Source organism: Anas acuta, chromosome Z (genome assembly GCF_963932015.1).
Source record: "Anas acuta chromosome Z, bAnaAcu1.1, whole genome shotgun sequence".
Lineage (NCBI taxonomy): Eukaryota > Metazoa > Chordata > Aves > Anseriformes > Anatidae > Anas > Anas acuta.
Window position 1 is genome coordinate 6,662,004 of NC_089017.1, and position 17,029 is coordinate 6,679,032.

Sequence of the window (17,029 nt, forward strand, 5' to 3'; positions counted from 1 at the left end):
AGTTTTTCTTGATGTTTCACAGTACACAAATATACAACATACTACTTGTATTGGGAATATTTGAATATATTTTTTTTGTCATCCTTGCAGACACACAGTTATGTTGCTGGATATATCAAAGCATCCCTAAAGAATACATGAAAATTCCTGGTGCATCTGGCAAGACAGAGTATGATGTAACAAGAATAAAGTATTTCTCGAAGCCAACTGGAATGGTCTTTTGGAACCAGATTCACTGTTCAAGATACAAAATTAAAAGGAGGACAGAAATTATGTAAAGGGAAGGGGGAAAAAATGAACAGAAAAGACAGAACTGCTAGTGCTATTACATTCTACTTCAGTGATTTGAATTGCTTTAGTGCAAATCTGCTTGTCTGCTAAAACCTCTGCAGCACACTCGACATATGCATTCCTTGATTTCTAGTATAAAAGCTGAATAAATCAAGGAAATTGGCCTTCATACCTTTGAGCCAGTTTTCCCATAAACTTTCTATATCTACTGGTTCAACTATTTTAATCCTCTGATCAAGTTCTCTTTCAAGGAAGTCCCTTTAAAATCTCTTTTTAAATAGAAAACAAGAGACTTCAAGGTAGCTATAACATGCCAGTTGTTCACCATCTGGCCATACACCTTAATTTTCTTTTCACCTTTAACTAGGATTTGGACCCCTAATGTTTAAAGGAAAGTGGTTTTGTTATTTTTTTTTAGCACCCATTCTCTCCCCATTTTAGGCCAATACAACCCCAAATTACAAGATTTACAACCCCAAATTACAAGATTTATATTGGATTACTCCTCTCTGTTGTTTGGTAGTATCATGCTCTCTTCCAGTTTCCCTGGGTTTTATTTGTGTGGACGTGTCTCTTCATTTTTTTCTACCCCCCCCTCCAAAAGTTATAGCAAGTCACAGAACACTGTGCACATACCACTGCTAATACTTTCTATAGTTTCACATGTAACAAAATAGGCATACTTGATCATCGAAACTCTTTTAAAGATAAATCATTATACTGGCAAACATTTTGATGTAACTGGTTGACAATTCTCAGTAGACTATGATGTAATTGAATACAAATGTTCAGAGTATTTAAATCCTGTAATCTTCTGTAACAATTGCAAAGATCCCAGCAGCATAATATGCAAAACTCTTACCAGAGTAAGTAACCGCTGTTGTACTGTATGTTGCACTTTGAGTATAGGATGGAACAACAGTAGCTGCAGCTGCTACTGGCTGCACAGTAGAGGATACTGGATATATAGAAAACGTAGTTGTTGCTGGACTTGGGGTTGCAGGTTTTATAGCTGTCACTTGTCGCGTTTGTTGAGCTTGAGTATATTGAGTTGCCCCTTGGCTATATCCTGCTTTTGGAGCTAAATATAGAAAACAGAAGTATACAAACTTAGATAGGCTTTAGTTGAATGCAGTGTAAACCATATTAAGTAATGCTTAATACCTAATAAAATTCTGTGAATTAAATATAACAAGGGGAGGTGGTTTTTTTGGTTAGTTCCTTTATTACTATTATTACTATTTTTAACAGTCATGGTTACACATTGTGCAATTGTGTAACACACAACTGTGTAATTATGTCTTAGGTCACATTAGTAAGCCTCAGATTTATTTATTTATTTTTACTACGCTGTCATGTTCTCAAATGACCTTCTCATTCAGTGGTTTTACTCAGTGGAATATACTCAGCCAAAGAACATCTAAACCTTTATATTACTTCTCACTAATGTAAAAAAAATACACTTAGTAGCAGCCATGATACCAATAATTAAAGAACTACATATATCATTAAGTAACCACAGAATTACAAATAAAGTCTAACCAAATTATCATACGAACCCATCATTGACTATTTGTACCTAGTTCAGCAAACTTTCTAGACAAATCAGCATAGCATTTGCTTAGAAGTATGTTTTGTGTGCATTTAATAACAATCCAAAACTCAAAGATAGTTGCTTACAGCAATGTCCCAGTAACGTTCAAGTTCTAGATGCAGCATATACTTCTACATATTGGCGAGAACTACATTAGAAAACTAACAAAAAAAATCTAGGTAATGTGTTATGTTCAAAGACATATTTTTAAGGCATTAATGTATTACCCATACTATATAATGACAGGAGCTGGAAGGATGCAACCCACCTGTCTGGTAGTATGATTCAGCTACTGAAGGTTGAGGCTGGGCAGCAGCAGCCACAGCCGCAGCAGTTGCTGTTGGCTGTTGATAGTATTGTTTGCTGTCATAAGCTACAGCTGGGGCAGTAGATCGAACATACGAGTAGGAATCCTAAAAATTAAAAAAAAAAAAAGAAAAAAGAAAATAGTAATTTTCTCCTTAAAATAAGGTATCTGGAGTAATAAAGATCATTAGAGAGTCAAAAATAAAAAAACATATTTCCTGCTAGTCTATACTAAAGGAGATATTTAATATATATATATTTATGGAGACAATATTTGTAGATACATGCATTAAAGAAATTTAATTATTAAATTTGTTCACAAATAGTTCCATACAAAAGACAATCCTGATAATTTCAGACTGAATATAGAAATTAACCTCACGTTTCTAAATCACTTTCCATTCCACGCTATTTTTGTAACTGAAAAGCAACTACTTTCTGTAGTTTTTTTCATAGGGACTATATCAAATTCCTAAAATATATGAAGGTAAAAACAACACTGATCTCCACAAAATGTGACTTCCATAAACAAAAAAGTCACATGGTTAAAAACATCACCATGTATTTGCCTTTAAAATCCCATAATCAAGAATATTTTTTCTTGGTTGTATTTTTTAGAATATGGAAGTGACACTTTTCAAGCTTTCTTCTTTTTTTGACATATCAACTGTTCCATGGGGGAACCATAACTAGTCTAGAAGGGCAAGGCAAATAGTCCATTCAACACGGCCAAAACTCAGAAGATGGTAAGTAAGCTTAGAAGAGGTGATCCTGGAAACCACTATATGCACGTATGTATATTTTCTCATTCTTACCATATTTATGGTAAAGTGTGACTAACCGACTGACTAGTGGGTAGCAACACATGAACTACATTAGCTGAAGTCTACTGACACATGAAATTTCTTTTCATTTCCAAGAAATATAACAATACTTTCTTCCATCCAACTCCATAAAATGGAATTGCTTTTCTCTTTAATTTAGGTGACCCTCTTATCTGAATACATCTTGTAACTGACTACCTTAACAACCTTGTGAGTATACACCCAACTGGAAGGACTCCCCGGTTGTATGTACAATGCTTTACCATATCTAACAAATTCTGAAAACTGGACAAAGAATCTGGTAACACAGAACAACACTACCATTCTTTTAAACAAACAAAACTACTAATGAGAATTTATATAACGCCTTGATAGTATTATAACTAATATATTAAGGAGATATTACATGGGACATACTATTTCAACATCCTCTGCCTCATTAGTAAATGCAAATTTTAAATGAGCCATGTCACAAAATCTGTAGAATTCCTGTGCATAAACACACCAGCTTAGAGATATCCACTGAAGACTTGGACTAATTAATGCTAATCTAGTAAAAACACTGTTAAAAATACAAATAAAGCTCACATTTCCAATGGAAAACTACTTGGCCACGTAAAACCCCCACACTTTCTACATCTAAACTGCCCAATCTAAACCAATGAGCTAGGATATTGATGTGCTTATACACCTGTATTATGTGAATCTAGACAGACAGGAAAAATTGCAACTTCTAACTCTCTTCTAAAAACTGAACAGGAGTAAACACGTATGTTATGAAGTCCCAAGATGACCTCTGCAGACTGAACTATTCCAGCTGCAAAACTGATAAAGCACTCTGATTTATACTGCATGTTTATTTATTCATTAACTGAGGAGGAATATGATTCAGTAAAAGGCTGCTGTCATACTATGTTTAAGCCACTGCAAGAATGGGAAATTGTTTGAGGTATCAATAAACCACTCCTCACAGCCTTGTGTCATTGCACCTTTACCTCTTGCACTGACATCACAACTGTGCAGAGGCAAACAGATTTAACTCAGCTTGTCAATCCCATGGAAAGATCCTCCTTTTTTCATTGGTTATTTTTCTACGGGATCCTTTTCCTGAACTAACCCATCTGAATGCTGACAACTTCTGGACTCAACATAAGGAAGTGTCAACAGAAAACAGGGAAAGATGAAAATAGAGAAACAGTTCCTTTTTGTGGCAGTCTGTAGTCACACAAGGTTAGGCAGTGACCTCGCTAGTGCAGAGAGGAAAAAGGGTGCTTTCTCTCCTATTGCAATCTTCTGTCCTCGTTTGCTGCTGCAACTCCTGTGGCACCCACGAATCTGATGAGAGACCAATTTCTACCTCCCACTGAAAAATTTTATTGAAACATTTCTGCCAGCTAAGTCAGTTCCATGACCTGATTTAACACATGCTACTTGAACATTTAGGCTAGCCAAGACAGCACTACTTTTCTCAGCAGCAGTTCACAAAATCACTTGGAGGTAAATGTCAGTTCACTATTGTATGACCGTCTTAGATCTCACAGTAGTACTGCTGATAATTCTCTATGTGGGCCATGGGACTGCAGTCACTTCACACAATCAGTTTTAGTTGCTGAGTAATTTGTGTTGTACTCATGCTGTGATTCACAGAAGGAAAAAAAATACAAATAACCATCACATTCTCTTCATCACAGGCCTCTTCTTTTTAACACGTAATTTAAAAACCATTTTTTAACATGTAATTTAAAAACCATTAAACACAATATTACTTTTTTAACATACCTGGTAATTCTGTGTAGTGACAGGAGGTGGGGGTGGTGGAGCTTCTTGTTGCCTCTGTGTGTAACCATAATCTGTAGCTGTGTGTGCTGTTGGGTAGCCTCCATATGCAGCAGCTGTTGCAGCAGCTGCGACAGCTACTGGAGCAGGCCTGGCTACTGCAACCGTAGCTGCTGCTGGGGCATAGGCTGCAGTAACCGTGTGAGCAGCAACTGGGGCCTGGTGGACAGTGTAGCTAGCAACTGTGGTTGGATGGGAATAGGCTACACCCGAAGCAGGCTGCTGGCTACATGGGAGAAAGACAGTAAGTAAATAATTAGATTAATTCAACATATTAAGCTCACACGTAAACATTTCAAAATCCTGGATTTGATCAATACTTGTCTGTTCTACAAACAAAACAGGAATGGCTATCTACCTATGTATACACTTCAATGGCTAGTATTACCTCTTTTCCACTCTCTCAAAAAAAATAAACAATACTATATTATTTTGAAGTTTCTGTGGATATAGAAGGATCAAGTGGCTGATTACTTTCTTCTTAGAGAAGGTTTGTGTGTTGGTTTTGTGGTTGTTTTTTTTTCTGAAGCAGTGGAACAGAAGTCTTTCACTCAATGTTTTAAACCATTATCTTTTCATATCTGACAAGTTTGTAAGTGCTTCATTAGTTCTTCAATAAAACCACCTGTCAAATTAAGAAAAGTACTACTTTTCTATGACAGCTCATTATTGACCTGCACTTGCACGATGTTTTTCAGTAAATCATATTAAAGGTATGAGCTTTTAAAGACTTCCATGAAAATCAGCTCAGAACTCTAAAAGTTAAGGCAGACACACTTCAAAACATACCTCTAATATCAGGCTTTTCCCACTAAAGTTTAGAATTATAAAATACTGGCCACACTTGCACAGGAATACACTGCCTCACCACATGAAGCATCATCAAAAGACAGCCAAATCAAGCAAGAAGACTGCCACCAGAGTTCTGGCAATCTTCCAGGCACACGCTGTGCCTAATGTGCCTTTCTAATATTTGCAGGTAGGACATTAATGTGCCTCTATTTACTAAGAATGAGTAATTACTAACTGTGGAAACAGAAAATTAATAATAGGTTTAATTATTTTAACAGAAACTGATGTTACTTACTTCTGTACCCATTATGATTAAAAGCTTACAATAGTGGTTTTGCTTTTTAAACAAATAAAACAAACTGGGCAAAATATCATTATCTGGAACAATAATATGAAATGGGGATTCAGTGGTTATTCTGATTTTTTTTGTACATTTCTAGTACAGTCCAATAATATTTAAGAATCTATATAGGGTTTTACATCTCCATAGAACTACCACAAGCTAATTCAAACTCAATTTCATGTCCATCGAGGAGATAATAGCCACTATTTTAAATAAAATAGAAACTATATTCACTTGAAAGAAAACTGGTGACAAAGCGGAATTGAAAAATGGTTATATTCAAAACCAAAAAGAACAAAAAGTCACAACAGTTCTTCCAAAAGACAGCAATGTTCTCCCTGACATAACTACCAGAAACAAAGCACATTTGTGCTGTAGAAATTTTTGCTAAAAAAAAATTCCGTAACTCCCTTGTGTTTAGTAATTAAAAATAAAATAAAACTGTCATTCAATTAGAGCAGAACACATTGATTTTAACATATTAAAAAGCCATTTTTATGGCAGAAACACACAGAGAAAATTTTATTACTACTGGACTTCCATGTCTGGACTCTACCTTCTTTCTCCACCATAGTCCCCTGACATTTCATTTGTTAAAAGACCATTTACAGTACATCCAAACTCAACGCAGTTGTGGGTTGTACTCACAATTCTATTTCATTTTATTTTCAGCTTCTTAGCATTAACAGTGGAAGGGTGAGACCTAAAATACTTTGGTGTAGCTCCTACCACCGCTTGAAACAATTCCTCCTACCTGATCTACATAGGTAGGGCCTTTGTTTTGTAAGCACATGGTCAGAAATCAGACTGTGTCAGAACACTCATGAAGACTATTTTAAGATAGTAAAAGTGAATTATAATCTATAAAATTAGGCTGCAGTATCTATGTACGTAGTAGCACAGAAGTGTAAAATATTCACAAGTTCTGAGGTAATTGTATTACATTGGGAAAACAGGCAGCCTTACACTTTCACTTGGACTTCACCTGAACTCATCAACAGTCCAATATTGACAACAAAGGGTCAGTCTTGCTCCACCCCAGCCTCCTTCTCGCTCTTCCCTCCTCCCATATTCCAGATCTGGCCATGCCATATTCCATCCCTTGGGCTAGTTCTGCTGTTCATTACTCTAGCAGAAAAGTACAAGATTTTTAATTTTTTTTTTTTCCCCTTGGCCCAGTTTCTGACATGGTAGAACGGTTAGAAACATTGGAGCTCACAGAGCAGTCTGACTGCCAGAACTGACGTGAGGCATATGTATGGAAAAAAAAAACAACTTGGAGGGGGAGACAAGAAAGGGGCCTGCCAAGGAAGCAAAATTGGCTCTTCCAGTTTCATGAAATCATGCCCAAATTGCTATCACAAAATAGTATCACAGAATCGCAGAACCATTAGGGTTTGAAAAGACCTCCAAGACCATCTGGTCCCACCATCTCCCTACTCCCAATGTCACCCACATGTCCCCAGGCACCACGTCCAAGCTTTCCCTGAACACCCCCAGGGACGGTGACGCCACCACCTCCCTGGGCAACCTGTCCCAGTGCCTGACTGCTCTTTCTGAGCAGAAATGTCTCCTCATTGCCAACCTGAACCTCCCCTGGTGCAAGTCGAGGCCAATCCCCCTTGTCCTAGTAACAGCACTACAGTGCTCACACCACATTATGTGGTAACACTATCAGCCAGTTTATCAAAGAAAATGCTTTTATTCTCAGAAATACATGATTAAAGCTACCTGACAGTTTTCTGTATTCAACAGTGTAAAGAGATTGTGATGGTAATATTAACAAGATTCTACTCAGTCTCACTTCTTTGTTATTTTTTGTATTAAATTTCCTTATCATGGTATAGAATTAACAGCCCCAATCATTTGATTTCTAAGGCCAGTACAGTTCTATCACCATTTTTACTTTAGCAAACCTGTTCCCCTCGCTTCTGCAACAACATGCAGAGCTAGTGATCGAGTTTGCAAGATTACAAGAAAAATATTCTAGAACTGGCTGCTTCTTCCTTTTTGAAAGAACTACTCATCATTACAGAAGTTCACACAATCGTTTCCAAATGTACAAGCTTCCTTTTTCTCCTCAGGTCCATACTGAAAACCTTTAACATTTAAGATGACCAGACTCTCCCATGTAATTATACCTGTATTTAAAGATTTTTGTGGCAACTTTGTCACTTGACTTACAAGAGGTTTTATCCTTGTTCAGGGACAAGCGTCTCGTCACACAACTTAACTCCTCTCAGACTATTTGGTCAGACCCCCTGTTCTACCTGTCTTTCTTGCAATGCATCTTTGCACCTATTTACTACCTACTCATCTTTTGTGGCTATGGATGGCATCAATTCAGATGACGGTTCAGCTGTGCTTGCTACCCAGTGCTTTCTTTCCAGTTTGGCTTTCTCAAACAAGCTTCTTGTAAAGCTACCCATGTATTGACATTACTTTCCTCACGTCAAACTCTAAGATGACATGCCATACTGAAGTAAATACTAAATAACAACCAAACCGTGGATAACTCCAGTGTAATTATTCCTATTTGACAATCACTCTTCTAATAACCACCCCTACCAGCACGTCTCTACAATTATTTTATTAATCTCTACATTAAGTAATAGTTTTCCATACTGCACCTCATCAAGTATTTCAACTTAGTCCCAATAAACAAGACCCAAAGACTTGGGCATGTGATCAAGTTATTAGAGCAACAATGAATATGCCAGCTGAGCTATGGTAACAAAACACGTGCATGTTCTTCAACACAACAAAGAAAGTAATTCAGTTTAGCTTAATCATCCAACACAGTGGGAAAAAGTTGAACTAAATTCCTCCGTATGTTCTATGGGCTAAGAACATGCACACAATTACTGCAGCACAGCTAACACAAACAAATTCAATGCTCTGTTAACCTAGCCAGTTTTCTGTGCAGGTCAAATCTTTTCTTGACCAAAATAAATTCTCACGTCCTTATAAGCGTCTCTGAATTTGGAGTTTCACTGAGACCAACTGACTTCACTAAATGGACAAAGCTTAAAAACACTAAATAATTCAGATTGAAACAAACCTTCGGAAATCATCTCTGCTAATTCTACACTCAAAGCACAGCTGTTTTTGAAGTTAAATTATGTTTCTCAGGGTTTTCTCTGGTCAATTTCTGATTATTTCCAGGAAAGCAAAGGAGTGCTAGATGAACATTTACTTAAAGTAAATCCAGCTTGTGGCCACTCAATTCAAGGTAACTTCATATTACAATTCTTACAGTGTTTTAGCTTACTCTAAGAACAAAATCAAAATAAACATAATTCTTTAAGTTATTAGTAAAGGACTTTAAAGAATTTTAAAGGAATTTTAATTCAAAATGTATTTTCAATTCATGCCAACCTATTTCTTTAGCTGATTGTAACAGCAACAGTGCTTCCCCACCAAGCTCACTTCCATTTCTCTTTTCTAGGAACAATGCACATTAATCAGTAAGAATCTTCCAGTTCAGATTTCACTTTATTTTCACTATCCCAGCCACAGCCAGTTTACAGTCTACACTTAGCGCTAAAGTCATCTGCTCCAGTCAATTTCAGTCAACTTTAATATGTCATTTCCAGCAACATACTGAATTTACTGTCTTTCCCTTCCTGCCCTAAACTGCTACTATGCATATTTGTATTTCCCCATGCTCTTTGCTCATTACTGCCAAATAAACCTGCTTCTTTTCAAATTTTACACCCCACACTATACCTAGTTTGCTCTTATCTTCCATAACATACCTAAGAAACCTTGAGATTGAGAATGAAATCTATATTCATAATTATTGGACTACAGTGAGTGAGAAAAGTATTTTTTGTATGAAAAAAAAAATCATTGACTCAATCTTTGAAGAACATCTATACTAGTTTCTACTGGCATTAATGTTGGAAAATACTAATAAAATCTTTCTGATGTGTTAGTATCAGGGAAAAAGTACCACATATGAAATACCACTATGACATTAGACCTCGTAGATAAGACTCTGCAGTGAGCTGTGACCACACATCTTTTTCCACATAAAACTCCAATCCCGTATCAACTTGATATTCTGAGGGGTAAAGGGATGCACTGTCCTGCAATCTTGCAAAATCCATCCCAGAGCTAAGGCCACTGCAGAAGTTAGCCTTGTCCACATTGCTGTATGAAACTTCTTTCACGAAGTCAAAGAAAGTTTTCCCAAGATAGATGCATGTTTTGCTTTTATACTTTGCAAGCTGGACTTAAGACCATGACTGTAGCTGCAGTGTTAGTATCAGCATTTGGTATTGTGTATACCCAGATCTTTGATTCTCAACCTGCGTAACATAGAAAACTTTTCCATGTTAAAATTTTAAGAATCCCAGAAAGGCTGAGGTTGGAAGGGACCTCTGGAGGACATGGGTTCCAAACCCCTGCTGGGACACCAAGAGCAGGATGCCCAGCTGTCCAAATGTGAAGACCACCAAAGAGAGAAACTCTACAACCTCTCTGGGCAACCTGTGCCAGTGCTGTCACCCGCACTGCAGAGAAGTGCTTTCTGATGCTCAGAGGGAACCTCCTTCATCTCGGTGGCCCACCAAGGTTGCCCTCAGTTGGGCTCTTTTCAGTATGTCCATGCCTCTCATGTACTGAGGAGTGAAGAACCAGCCAGGCACAGTACTCAAGGTGTAGCCACACCAAAACTAAATAAAGGGGAAGGATCATCTTCTCCTGACTTGCTAGCAAGACTTTGCCTAATGCAACCAAGAACTCCATTAGCCTTCTTCACAGCAAGGGCACATTGCTAACTCATGTTCAACTCATGCTGCTGACCCATGTCAACCAGGACCCCTAGGTCCTATTCTGCAGAACTGCCCCCCAGCAGGACTTTGTGATTCTCCTTGTTGAACTCCATCAAATCCTTGTCAGCCCACATCTCCAGGCTGTTGAAGTCCCTCTGGATGGCTGCATGGTCCTCTGGTGAGTAGACCACTCCTCCAGTTTGTATCACCTGCACATTTACTGAGGATGTACTCTACCCCATTGTCCAGATTGGGAAGGAAGACGTTAAACAAGACTGGACCCACTCCAAAACACATAGGCATTGAAGAGTTATGAGGGCCCAATTCTAGACTGTGAAATCTGCTAAGCTACAGTATAGCTTAAAAAGATATATGTTTTTTTAAATATAAATAAATAAGTGTGCTTGTAGGTAGAAAATTCCTGCCTGAACACTTACATTTGGTTAAGTTGAATTAAAACACCACCAACAGAAGGCTTACATTCTGAGAACAAACTCCTGAAATCCGCTGTTCTGTTGGGTAGTTTTATTCCCCTTTTCAAAAAAAAAAAAAATATTCAAGAAACGATTCAAAGACTCTTCTGTGCTGCACAAAAATCTTCACCAAGGAAACTGCAGCAGTGTTTTTGATATAGAAGAAGAAATATGGTCTCTAGAAGTGTTTTTTTTTTTTTTCTCCATTTTGAAAGTCCTTATTTCTTTCTCCACATGATGGTAAAACACTTCAAATTATTTTAGATCAGAAACTAGCCAGGAAGCAGATGTTGCTGATCAGTAGCAATTAATGAAGAATTGGTGTCCACTTAGCAAAACACTATTGTCCAGTTCCAAAATAATAAAAGTTGATCTACTTTAAACAGCTATATAATAAAGATTTGCAAGTGAGTAGTATCCTTCCACAAAAAAACAAGCTTAGATGGGAACTTTTAACTGTTAGATCTAATACAGCAGACCCCCCCCCTCTTGTTAGTTACTTTTGTAAATGAACACTGATGGAAGGCTTGGATTTCCTGTGATTTATCTGCCTAACAATGACAGAGAATTAAGAGCACTTACATTTAAGAAACAAATATTAAATCCTCTTCTGGAGTACAATTTGCTCTTGCCCTTTTCCAGATATTGGCCTTTTCTATTAAAAATAATTGAGGCTTTGCTAAAAAATTACACTCAAAGTAGAAAGCTTTATTTATTTAATGCTTTCTTTTTTTTTTATTAATATCAAGCAAATGTAACACGTGGATATAATGCTGTCTATTTTACCAGATAACTTCAGGAGACTTGAGATTATAAGATACTTTATTTTCCTCATTAGGATGTCTGTGGAGTAAGCCATGCATTAAGAAACTTAATATGGTATCTTTTGCTATTATTGCCAGAGGAATTAACTTTCAAAAGAACACAGAATTTCTACACAGGGTATGCAGCATGTGAAAGGTAACAGAAAGGATATTACAAAAAAAGGCTCCCTATAAGCCTTGTGTTTCACCACACAGACTTATTTAACTTAAAAATGAATTACAGCTCACATGCACGTAAGACCATAGAATATAAAAATGCTGATCTCCTGTGCATGTGTACTAACAACCAATACAAGAATTTTAACTCTGCTGCTATTCCAGCTTGGTTTAGAGCATTGAAAACTCTTCCTAGAGGCAAAGGACATTCTTGTATTTTCATTTTTAGCATTCTGAAGAGTGCTATTTGGACAGAGATTTTACAGTAAGTCTAAAACCAATTGTCTCAACCCAAATTACCAGCTTCCTCACAAACAACTTTACTATGTTTATTGCGTATTTTTTCATTTAAATAAGTGATTTACATGACATCTTAGCACAACATTTGAACTACTCAAACATAATTTTAAAAATACAAATATCATAGAATCATAGAATATCCTGAGTTGGAAGGGACCCTTAAGGATCATCACGTCCAACTCTTGACACCGCACAGGTCTACCCAAAAGTTCAGACCATGTGACTAAGTGCACAGTCCAATCTCTTCTTAAATTCAGACAGGCTCGGTGCAGTGACCACTTCCCTGGGGAGCCTGTTCCAGTGTGCAACCACCCTCTCTGTGAAGAACCCCCTCCTGATGTCAAGCCTAAATTTCCCCTGCCTCAGCTTAACCCCGTTCCCGCGGGTCCTGTCACTGGTGTTAATGGAGAAAAGGTCTCCTGCCTCTCGACACCCCCTTACGAGGAAGTTGTAGACTGCGATGAGGTCTCCCCTCAGCCTCCTCTTCTCCAGGCTGAACAGGCCCAGTGCCCTCAGCCGTTCCTCGTACGTCTTCCCCTCCAGGCCTTTCACCATCTTCGTAGCCCTCCTCTGGACACTCTCCAACAGTTTCATGTCCTTTTTATACTGTGGTGCCCAGAACTGCACACAGTACTCGAGGTGAGGCCACACCAGCGCAGAGTAGAGCGGGACAATCACCTCCCTCGACCTACTAGCGATGCCGTGCTTGATGCACCCCAGGACACGGTTGGCCCTCCTGGCTGCCAGGGCACACTGCTGGCTCATATTCAACTTGCTGTCTACCACGACCCCCAGATCCCTCTCTTCTAGGCTGCTCTCCAGCGTCTCATCGCCCAGTCTGTACGTGCAGCCGGGGTTTCCCCGTCCCAGGTGCAGGACCCGGCACTTGCTCTTATTGAACTTCATGCGGTTGGCGATCGCCCAGCTCTCCAACCTATCCAGATCCCTCTGCAAGGCCTTTCCACCCTCAACAGAGTCCACAACTCCTCCAAGTTTGGTGTCATCAGCAAACTTGCTCAAAATGCCTTCTATTCCTACATCCAGATCGTTTATAAAAATATTGAAAAGTACCGGCCCTAAAATGGAGCCCTGAGGGACCCCACTGGTGACAGCCTGCCAGCCTGACGCAGCGCCATTCACCATAACCCTTTGGGCCCTGCCCGTTAGCCAATTGCTCACCCATCGTATGATGTTTTTATTTAGCTGTATGGTGGACATTTTGTCCAGTAGGATCCTATGGGAAACCGTGTCAAAAGCCTTGCTGAAGTCCAAAAAAATCACATCAGCTGGTTTCCCTTGGTCCACCATACGGGTGATCTTATCATAAAAGGAAATCAGGTTAGTTAGGCAGGACCTACCCTTCACAAACCCATGCTGGCTGGGACCAATGACTGCTTTGTCCCCCAGGTGCGCCTCAATAAGTTCGAGAACCATCTTCTCCATGATTTTACCAGGCACTGACGTGAGACTGACAGGCCTGTAATTGCTAGGGTCTTCTTTCTGACCCTTCTTGAAAATCGGCACAACATTTGCCAGCTTCCAGTCTACCGGGACCTCTCCAGATTCCCAGGATCGTTGAAAAATAATATCTAGAACTTAAGACAAAAAATAAGCTTTATTTCTCGAAAATTCCAACCTCTTCAAATATTTTAATATTAAGGAAACTGTACTTATTGAGACCCAACTGTGGGATTTTTCAAAGTTTCATAGACTATTCTATCAATAGCAGAATAGAAAATGTCTGCCTAAAAATATAATTCTGCAGTTTTTTCTTTCAATGACATCAAGATTGAAATGAGTACAACCTAACTTTGCAAAAACTGAATGAAGCGCTACAACCTGCTGCTTCTACAGAGAAATGGATAAAGTGGCACTACTGAATTAACTGGTCAGATGAAGTTTCACATGTGTTAATGAAACTTGGGCAGAGTGAAAAATACTAAACATTTTTCTCCTGAATGATAAACAGCATAAAATGCTGAAATAAGATATTCAGTTACAGTAAGTTAGTTTGTATTTTAGAAGAGACTTCTGTTTTTCTACAGCCTCTCACTCGATGTAAACATCAAACTTTAATGAAGATTTAATATAATTTTTTATTACTTCAACAAAATTTATTACTTTTATTATCACAATTCTGTTAACAGAATATTGATTGTAATGCAATTCACAAAGAATCCAAATGGAGACCTGAAGGTATGTAAGTGTACAACTCTCTTGAATCCTGTTAAATTTTAGCAGCTTCTGGTAATACATTCTACAGTCCAACTACACATGACCTGCAGAAGACATTTCCTTATAGCAATTTTAACTTTCTCTTCCTCTTCCTTGTTTCTAAAAACATCTTTGTATCATTCTATTACAAAAAGTACCGACTGCAACTGCATAGCTAAATCATATGCTATCAATAATTCATCTCAAAGATGAATATGCTCATGTTTTTAATATACCTTTACCATTTAATCTTCACACTCATTCTCACCACCTTAAGCCAATCAAATCAGATAATGTTTCTTCTCTCTGTACCTCTGACCATAGCTGCAAGCATCTACAACAGTGATGCAATATACACTCTGTATCTACCACCCCCACACTCAGTTGCACACAACAGACGGCTCATCCCTATATTGCTTTCTTCATTATCAAAACATTACTTTTCTTCAAGTCTAGTTAACAGCCACGTTCACAATGATAGCACAACACAAGAAGAACTGAGCTCAAGATGTCACATCTGCCTGAAAAAATACCAACTACTAACATTTTCCCTGTCAGAAAAAAAAAAACACACTAAAATTGGCAAATTCTCTAGCAGATGATAGAAACTTCAATAGTATGGAAAAATGTATTCAATCCTCAAAGCACTCTATATTTCCTGCCTTTAGCTGCTACTTTGCTTTTCTAGGTACCAATAATGCAACTGCACTTCACCCTACCTGGTAAAAGACAAACTTTACAAATAATTTAACACCTCAGAGTTACAATCAATTTTGAGGTTACAACTGCAAAAGACTTTAGAATTAACTGAAAAGTTTCCCCAAGATCTTAGTTCTTGAAGTCACAAGCCTTTTGCAAATTTCACTTCATTGGCAGACTTCACTCTTATAAACGACAAAGTTTTCTCTTATTACTGAGGCATCTTTCCTCCCCAGGCACCACCACCTCCCTGTCAATAGTCAACTGCAGAAGTGGCACACAGCCCACACTAACAGACCCAGAGCTCCATATTGCCTTAGTAATGTTGGCACATCTGACTTGAGGGTGGCACTTAACTGGTTTGGAAACAAGTCTACCAAAATCTTTGCATAAACAGCAGTAGCTTATTGGACACTTCTTGTGTACATTAAGCAAAATGGAACAGCAGGTTTGAGACACTGCTTAAGACTACCATAGATTGAGCAAATAAGAATCAGCAATATAGGCACCTTGATCATATCAAGAAGTTCATTTCGCTAAAAATGCACATCCTTTAAGATGTGATGCAACTCAGAGCAGCAAGGGTCGTAAAATTCACAGATAGAAAGCATTTACAATTTTTACAATCTGATATAAGTAGGTTCATCCTGTGATAAAATTATGATTACTTTTGTTCCCCATTCATTTTAAGCACAGCACCTGAATGCCACACAAGCTAAAACTGTACGAATTCACTTCCATATGGCTGCCTAGAAGACTGCATGTTAACCTAAACTCACAAGCATCATGATTTGCTCTGGACCCAAGCAGCTTCCTTTGCCCTTATGTGTTACACCTTGCAATATTGAATGTACAATATTCACGCTACTTGAGAGAAATTCAAAGTTAACAAATCACTCCTAACTACCCAAGGGTCTCCCACCTATGACCTGTCTCATTACAGCAAAGCTTTGGTAAGAACATCACTAAGATGAAATTCAAATAGTTACTCTATCTTCTTGAAACCAAAATTTTAACGTGAGGTTGATTAAATGAGACCATTACATTTGCAAGCAAAGAAAAGCTCACTTCTCTATCCAAATGTTTCTCAATGCTCTCATCTTTCCACCAGCATCCCCATATTTTAAATCAGCCAACTTTAAAAGCGTAACAATGACTCTGCAGCAACAAAATAAGAATAAAATAAGAATTTTTTTTTACATGTGAAAGACAAGCCAATACTAAGCTCTTCATTTCAAACCGAAGACACACAGTGGCTCATGTGAGCTACAATGTGCACACACACAAGAAAAGAATAGTGGTATCACCAAATTACACATTTATTTCAGACTCCTAAATAGATTAGAACAGATACTGAAAAAAGTAACAGATGAGTTTTGCACTGCATGCGGATTTATAACTTTAGGTCCTAAAACCACCATCAGCAGAAAGTACAAACTGTAAAGCTATTCCAATATTCAGAGAAATTTCCTGTATGGGTATTTGCATAATCTGATTCTTCTCTCATTAAGTCATGATATTATTACTGTGCAGTTCACAGAAGAATTCTAAATGAAGCGGGCAGCAGGAAATTTTATGCAGTAACAACATTGAAAGGAA

General features: G+C 38.0%; 1 protein-coding gene and 1 non-coding gene across 4 annotated transcripts in view; both read right to left on the reverse strand.

The window, feature by feature from the left end:
• The window catches only part of ZFR (zinc finger RNA binding protein), a 49,153-nt gene that overhangs the window by 27,944 nt on the left and 4,180 nt on the right, over positions 1-17,029 (reverse strand). For all 3 annotated transcript variants that reach the window (XR_011091237.1, XM_068667266.1, XM_068667265.1), the window contains exons 3-5: positions 4,795-5,077; positions 2,154-2,298; positions 1,154-1,372 (exon numbers count right to left, since the gene is read on the reverse strand). Coding sequence is in view for 2 of the 3 variants with exons in the window: in XM_068667266.1 (XP_068523367.1) it covers positions 1,154-1,372; positions 2,154-2,298; positions 4,795-5,077 (647 nt within the window). In the remaining variant the exon portion in view is untranslated. The remainder of the gene's footprint in view (positions 1-1,153; positions 1,373-2,153; positions 2,299-4,794; positions 5,078-17,029) is intronic.
• Positions 7,818-7,954, reverse strand: LOC137848708 (small nucleolar RNA SNORA66). Its single transcript, XR_011091483.1, has one exon. It is a non-coding gene; the product is annotated as a small nucleolar RNA SNORA66 (small nucleolar RNA).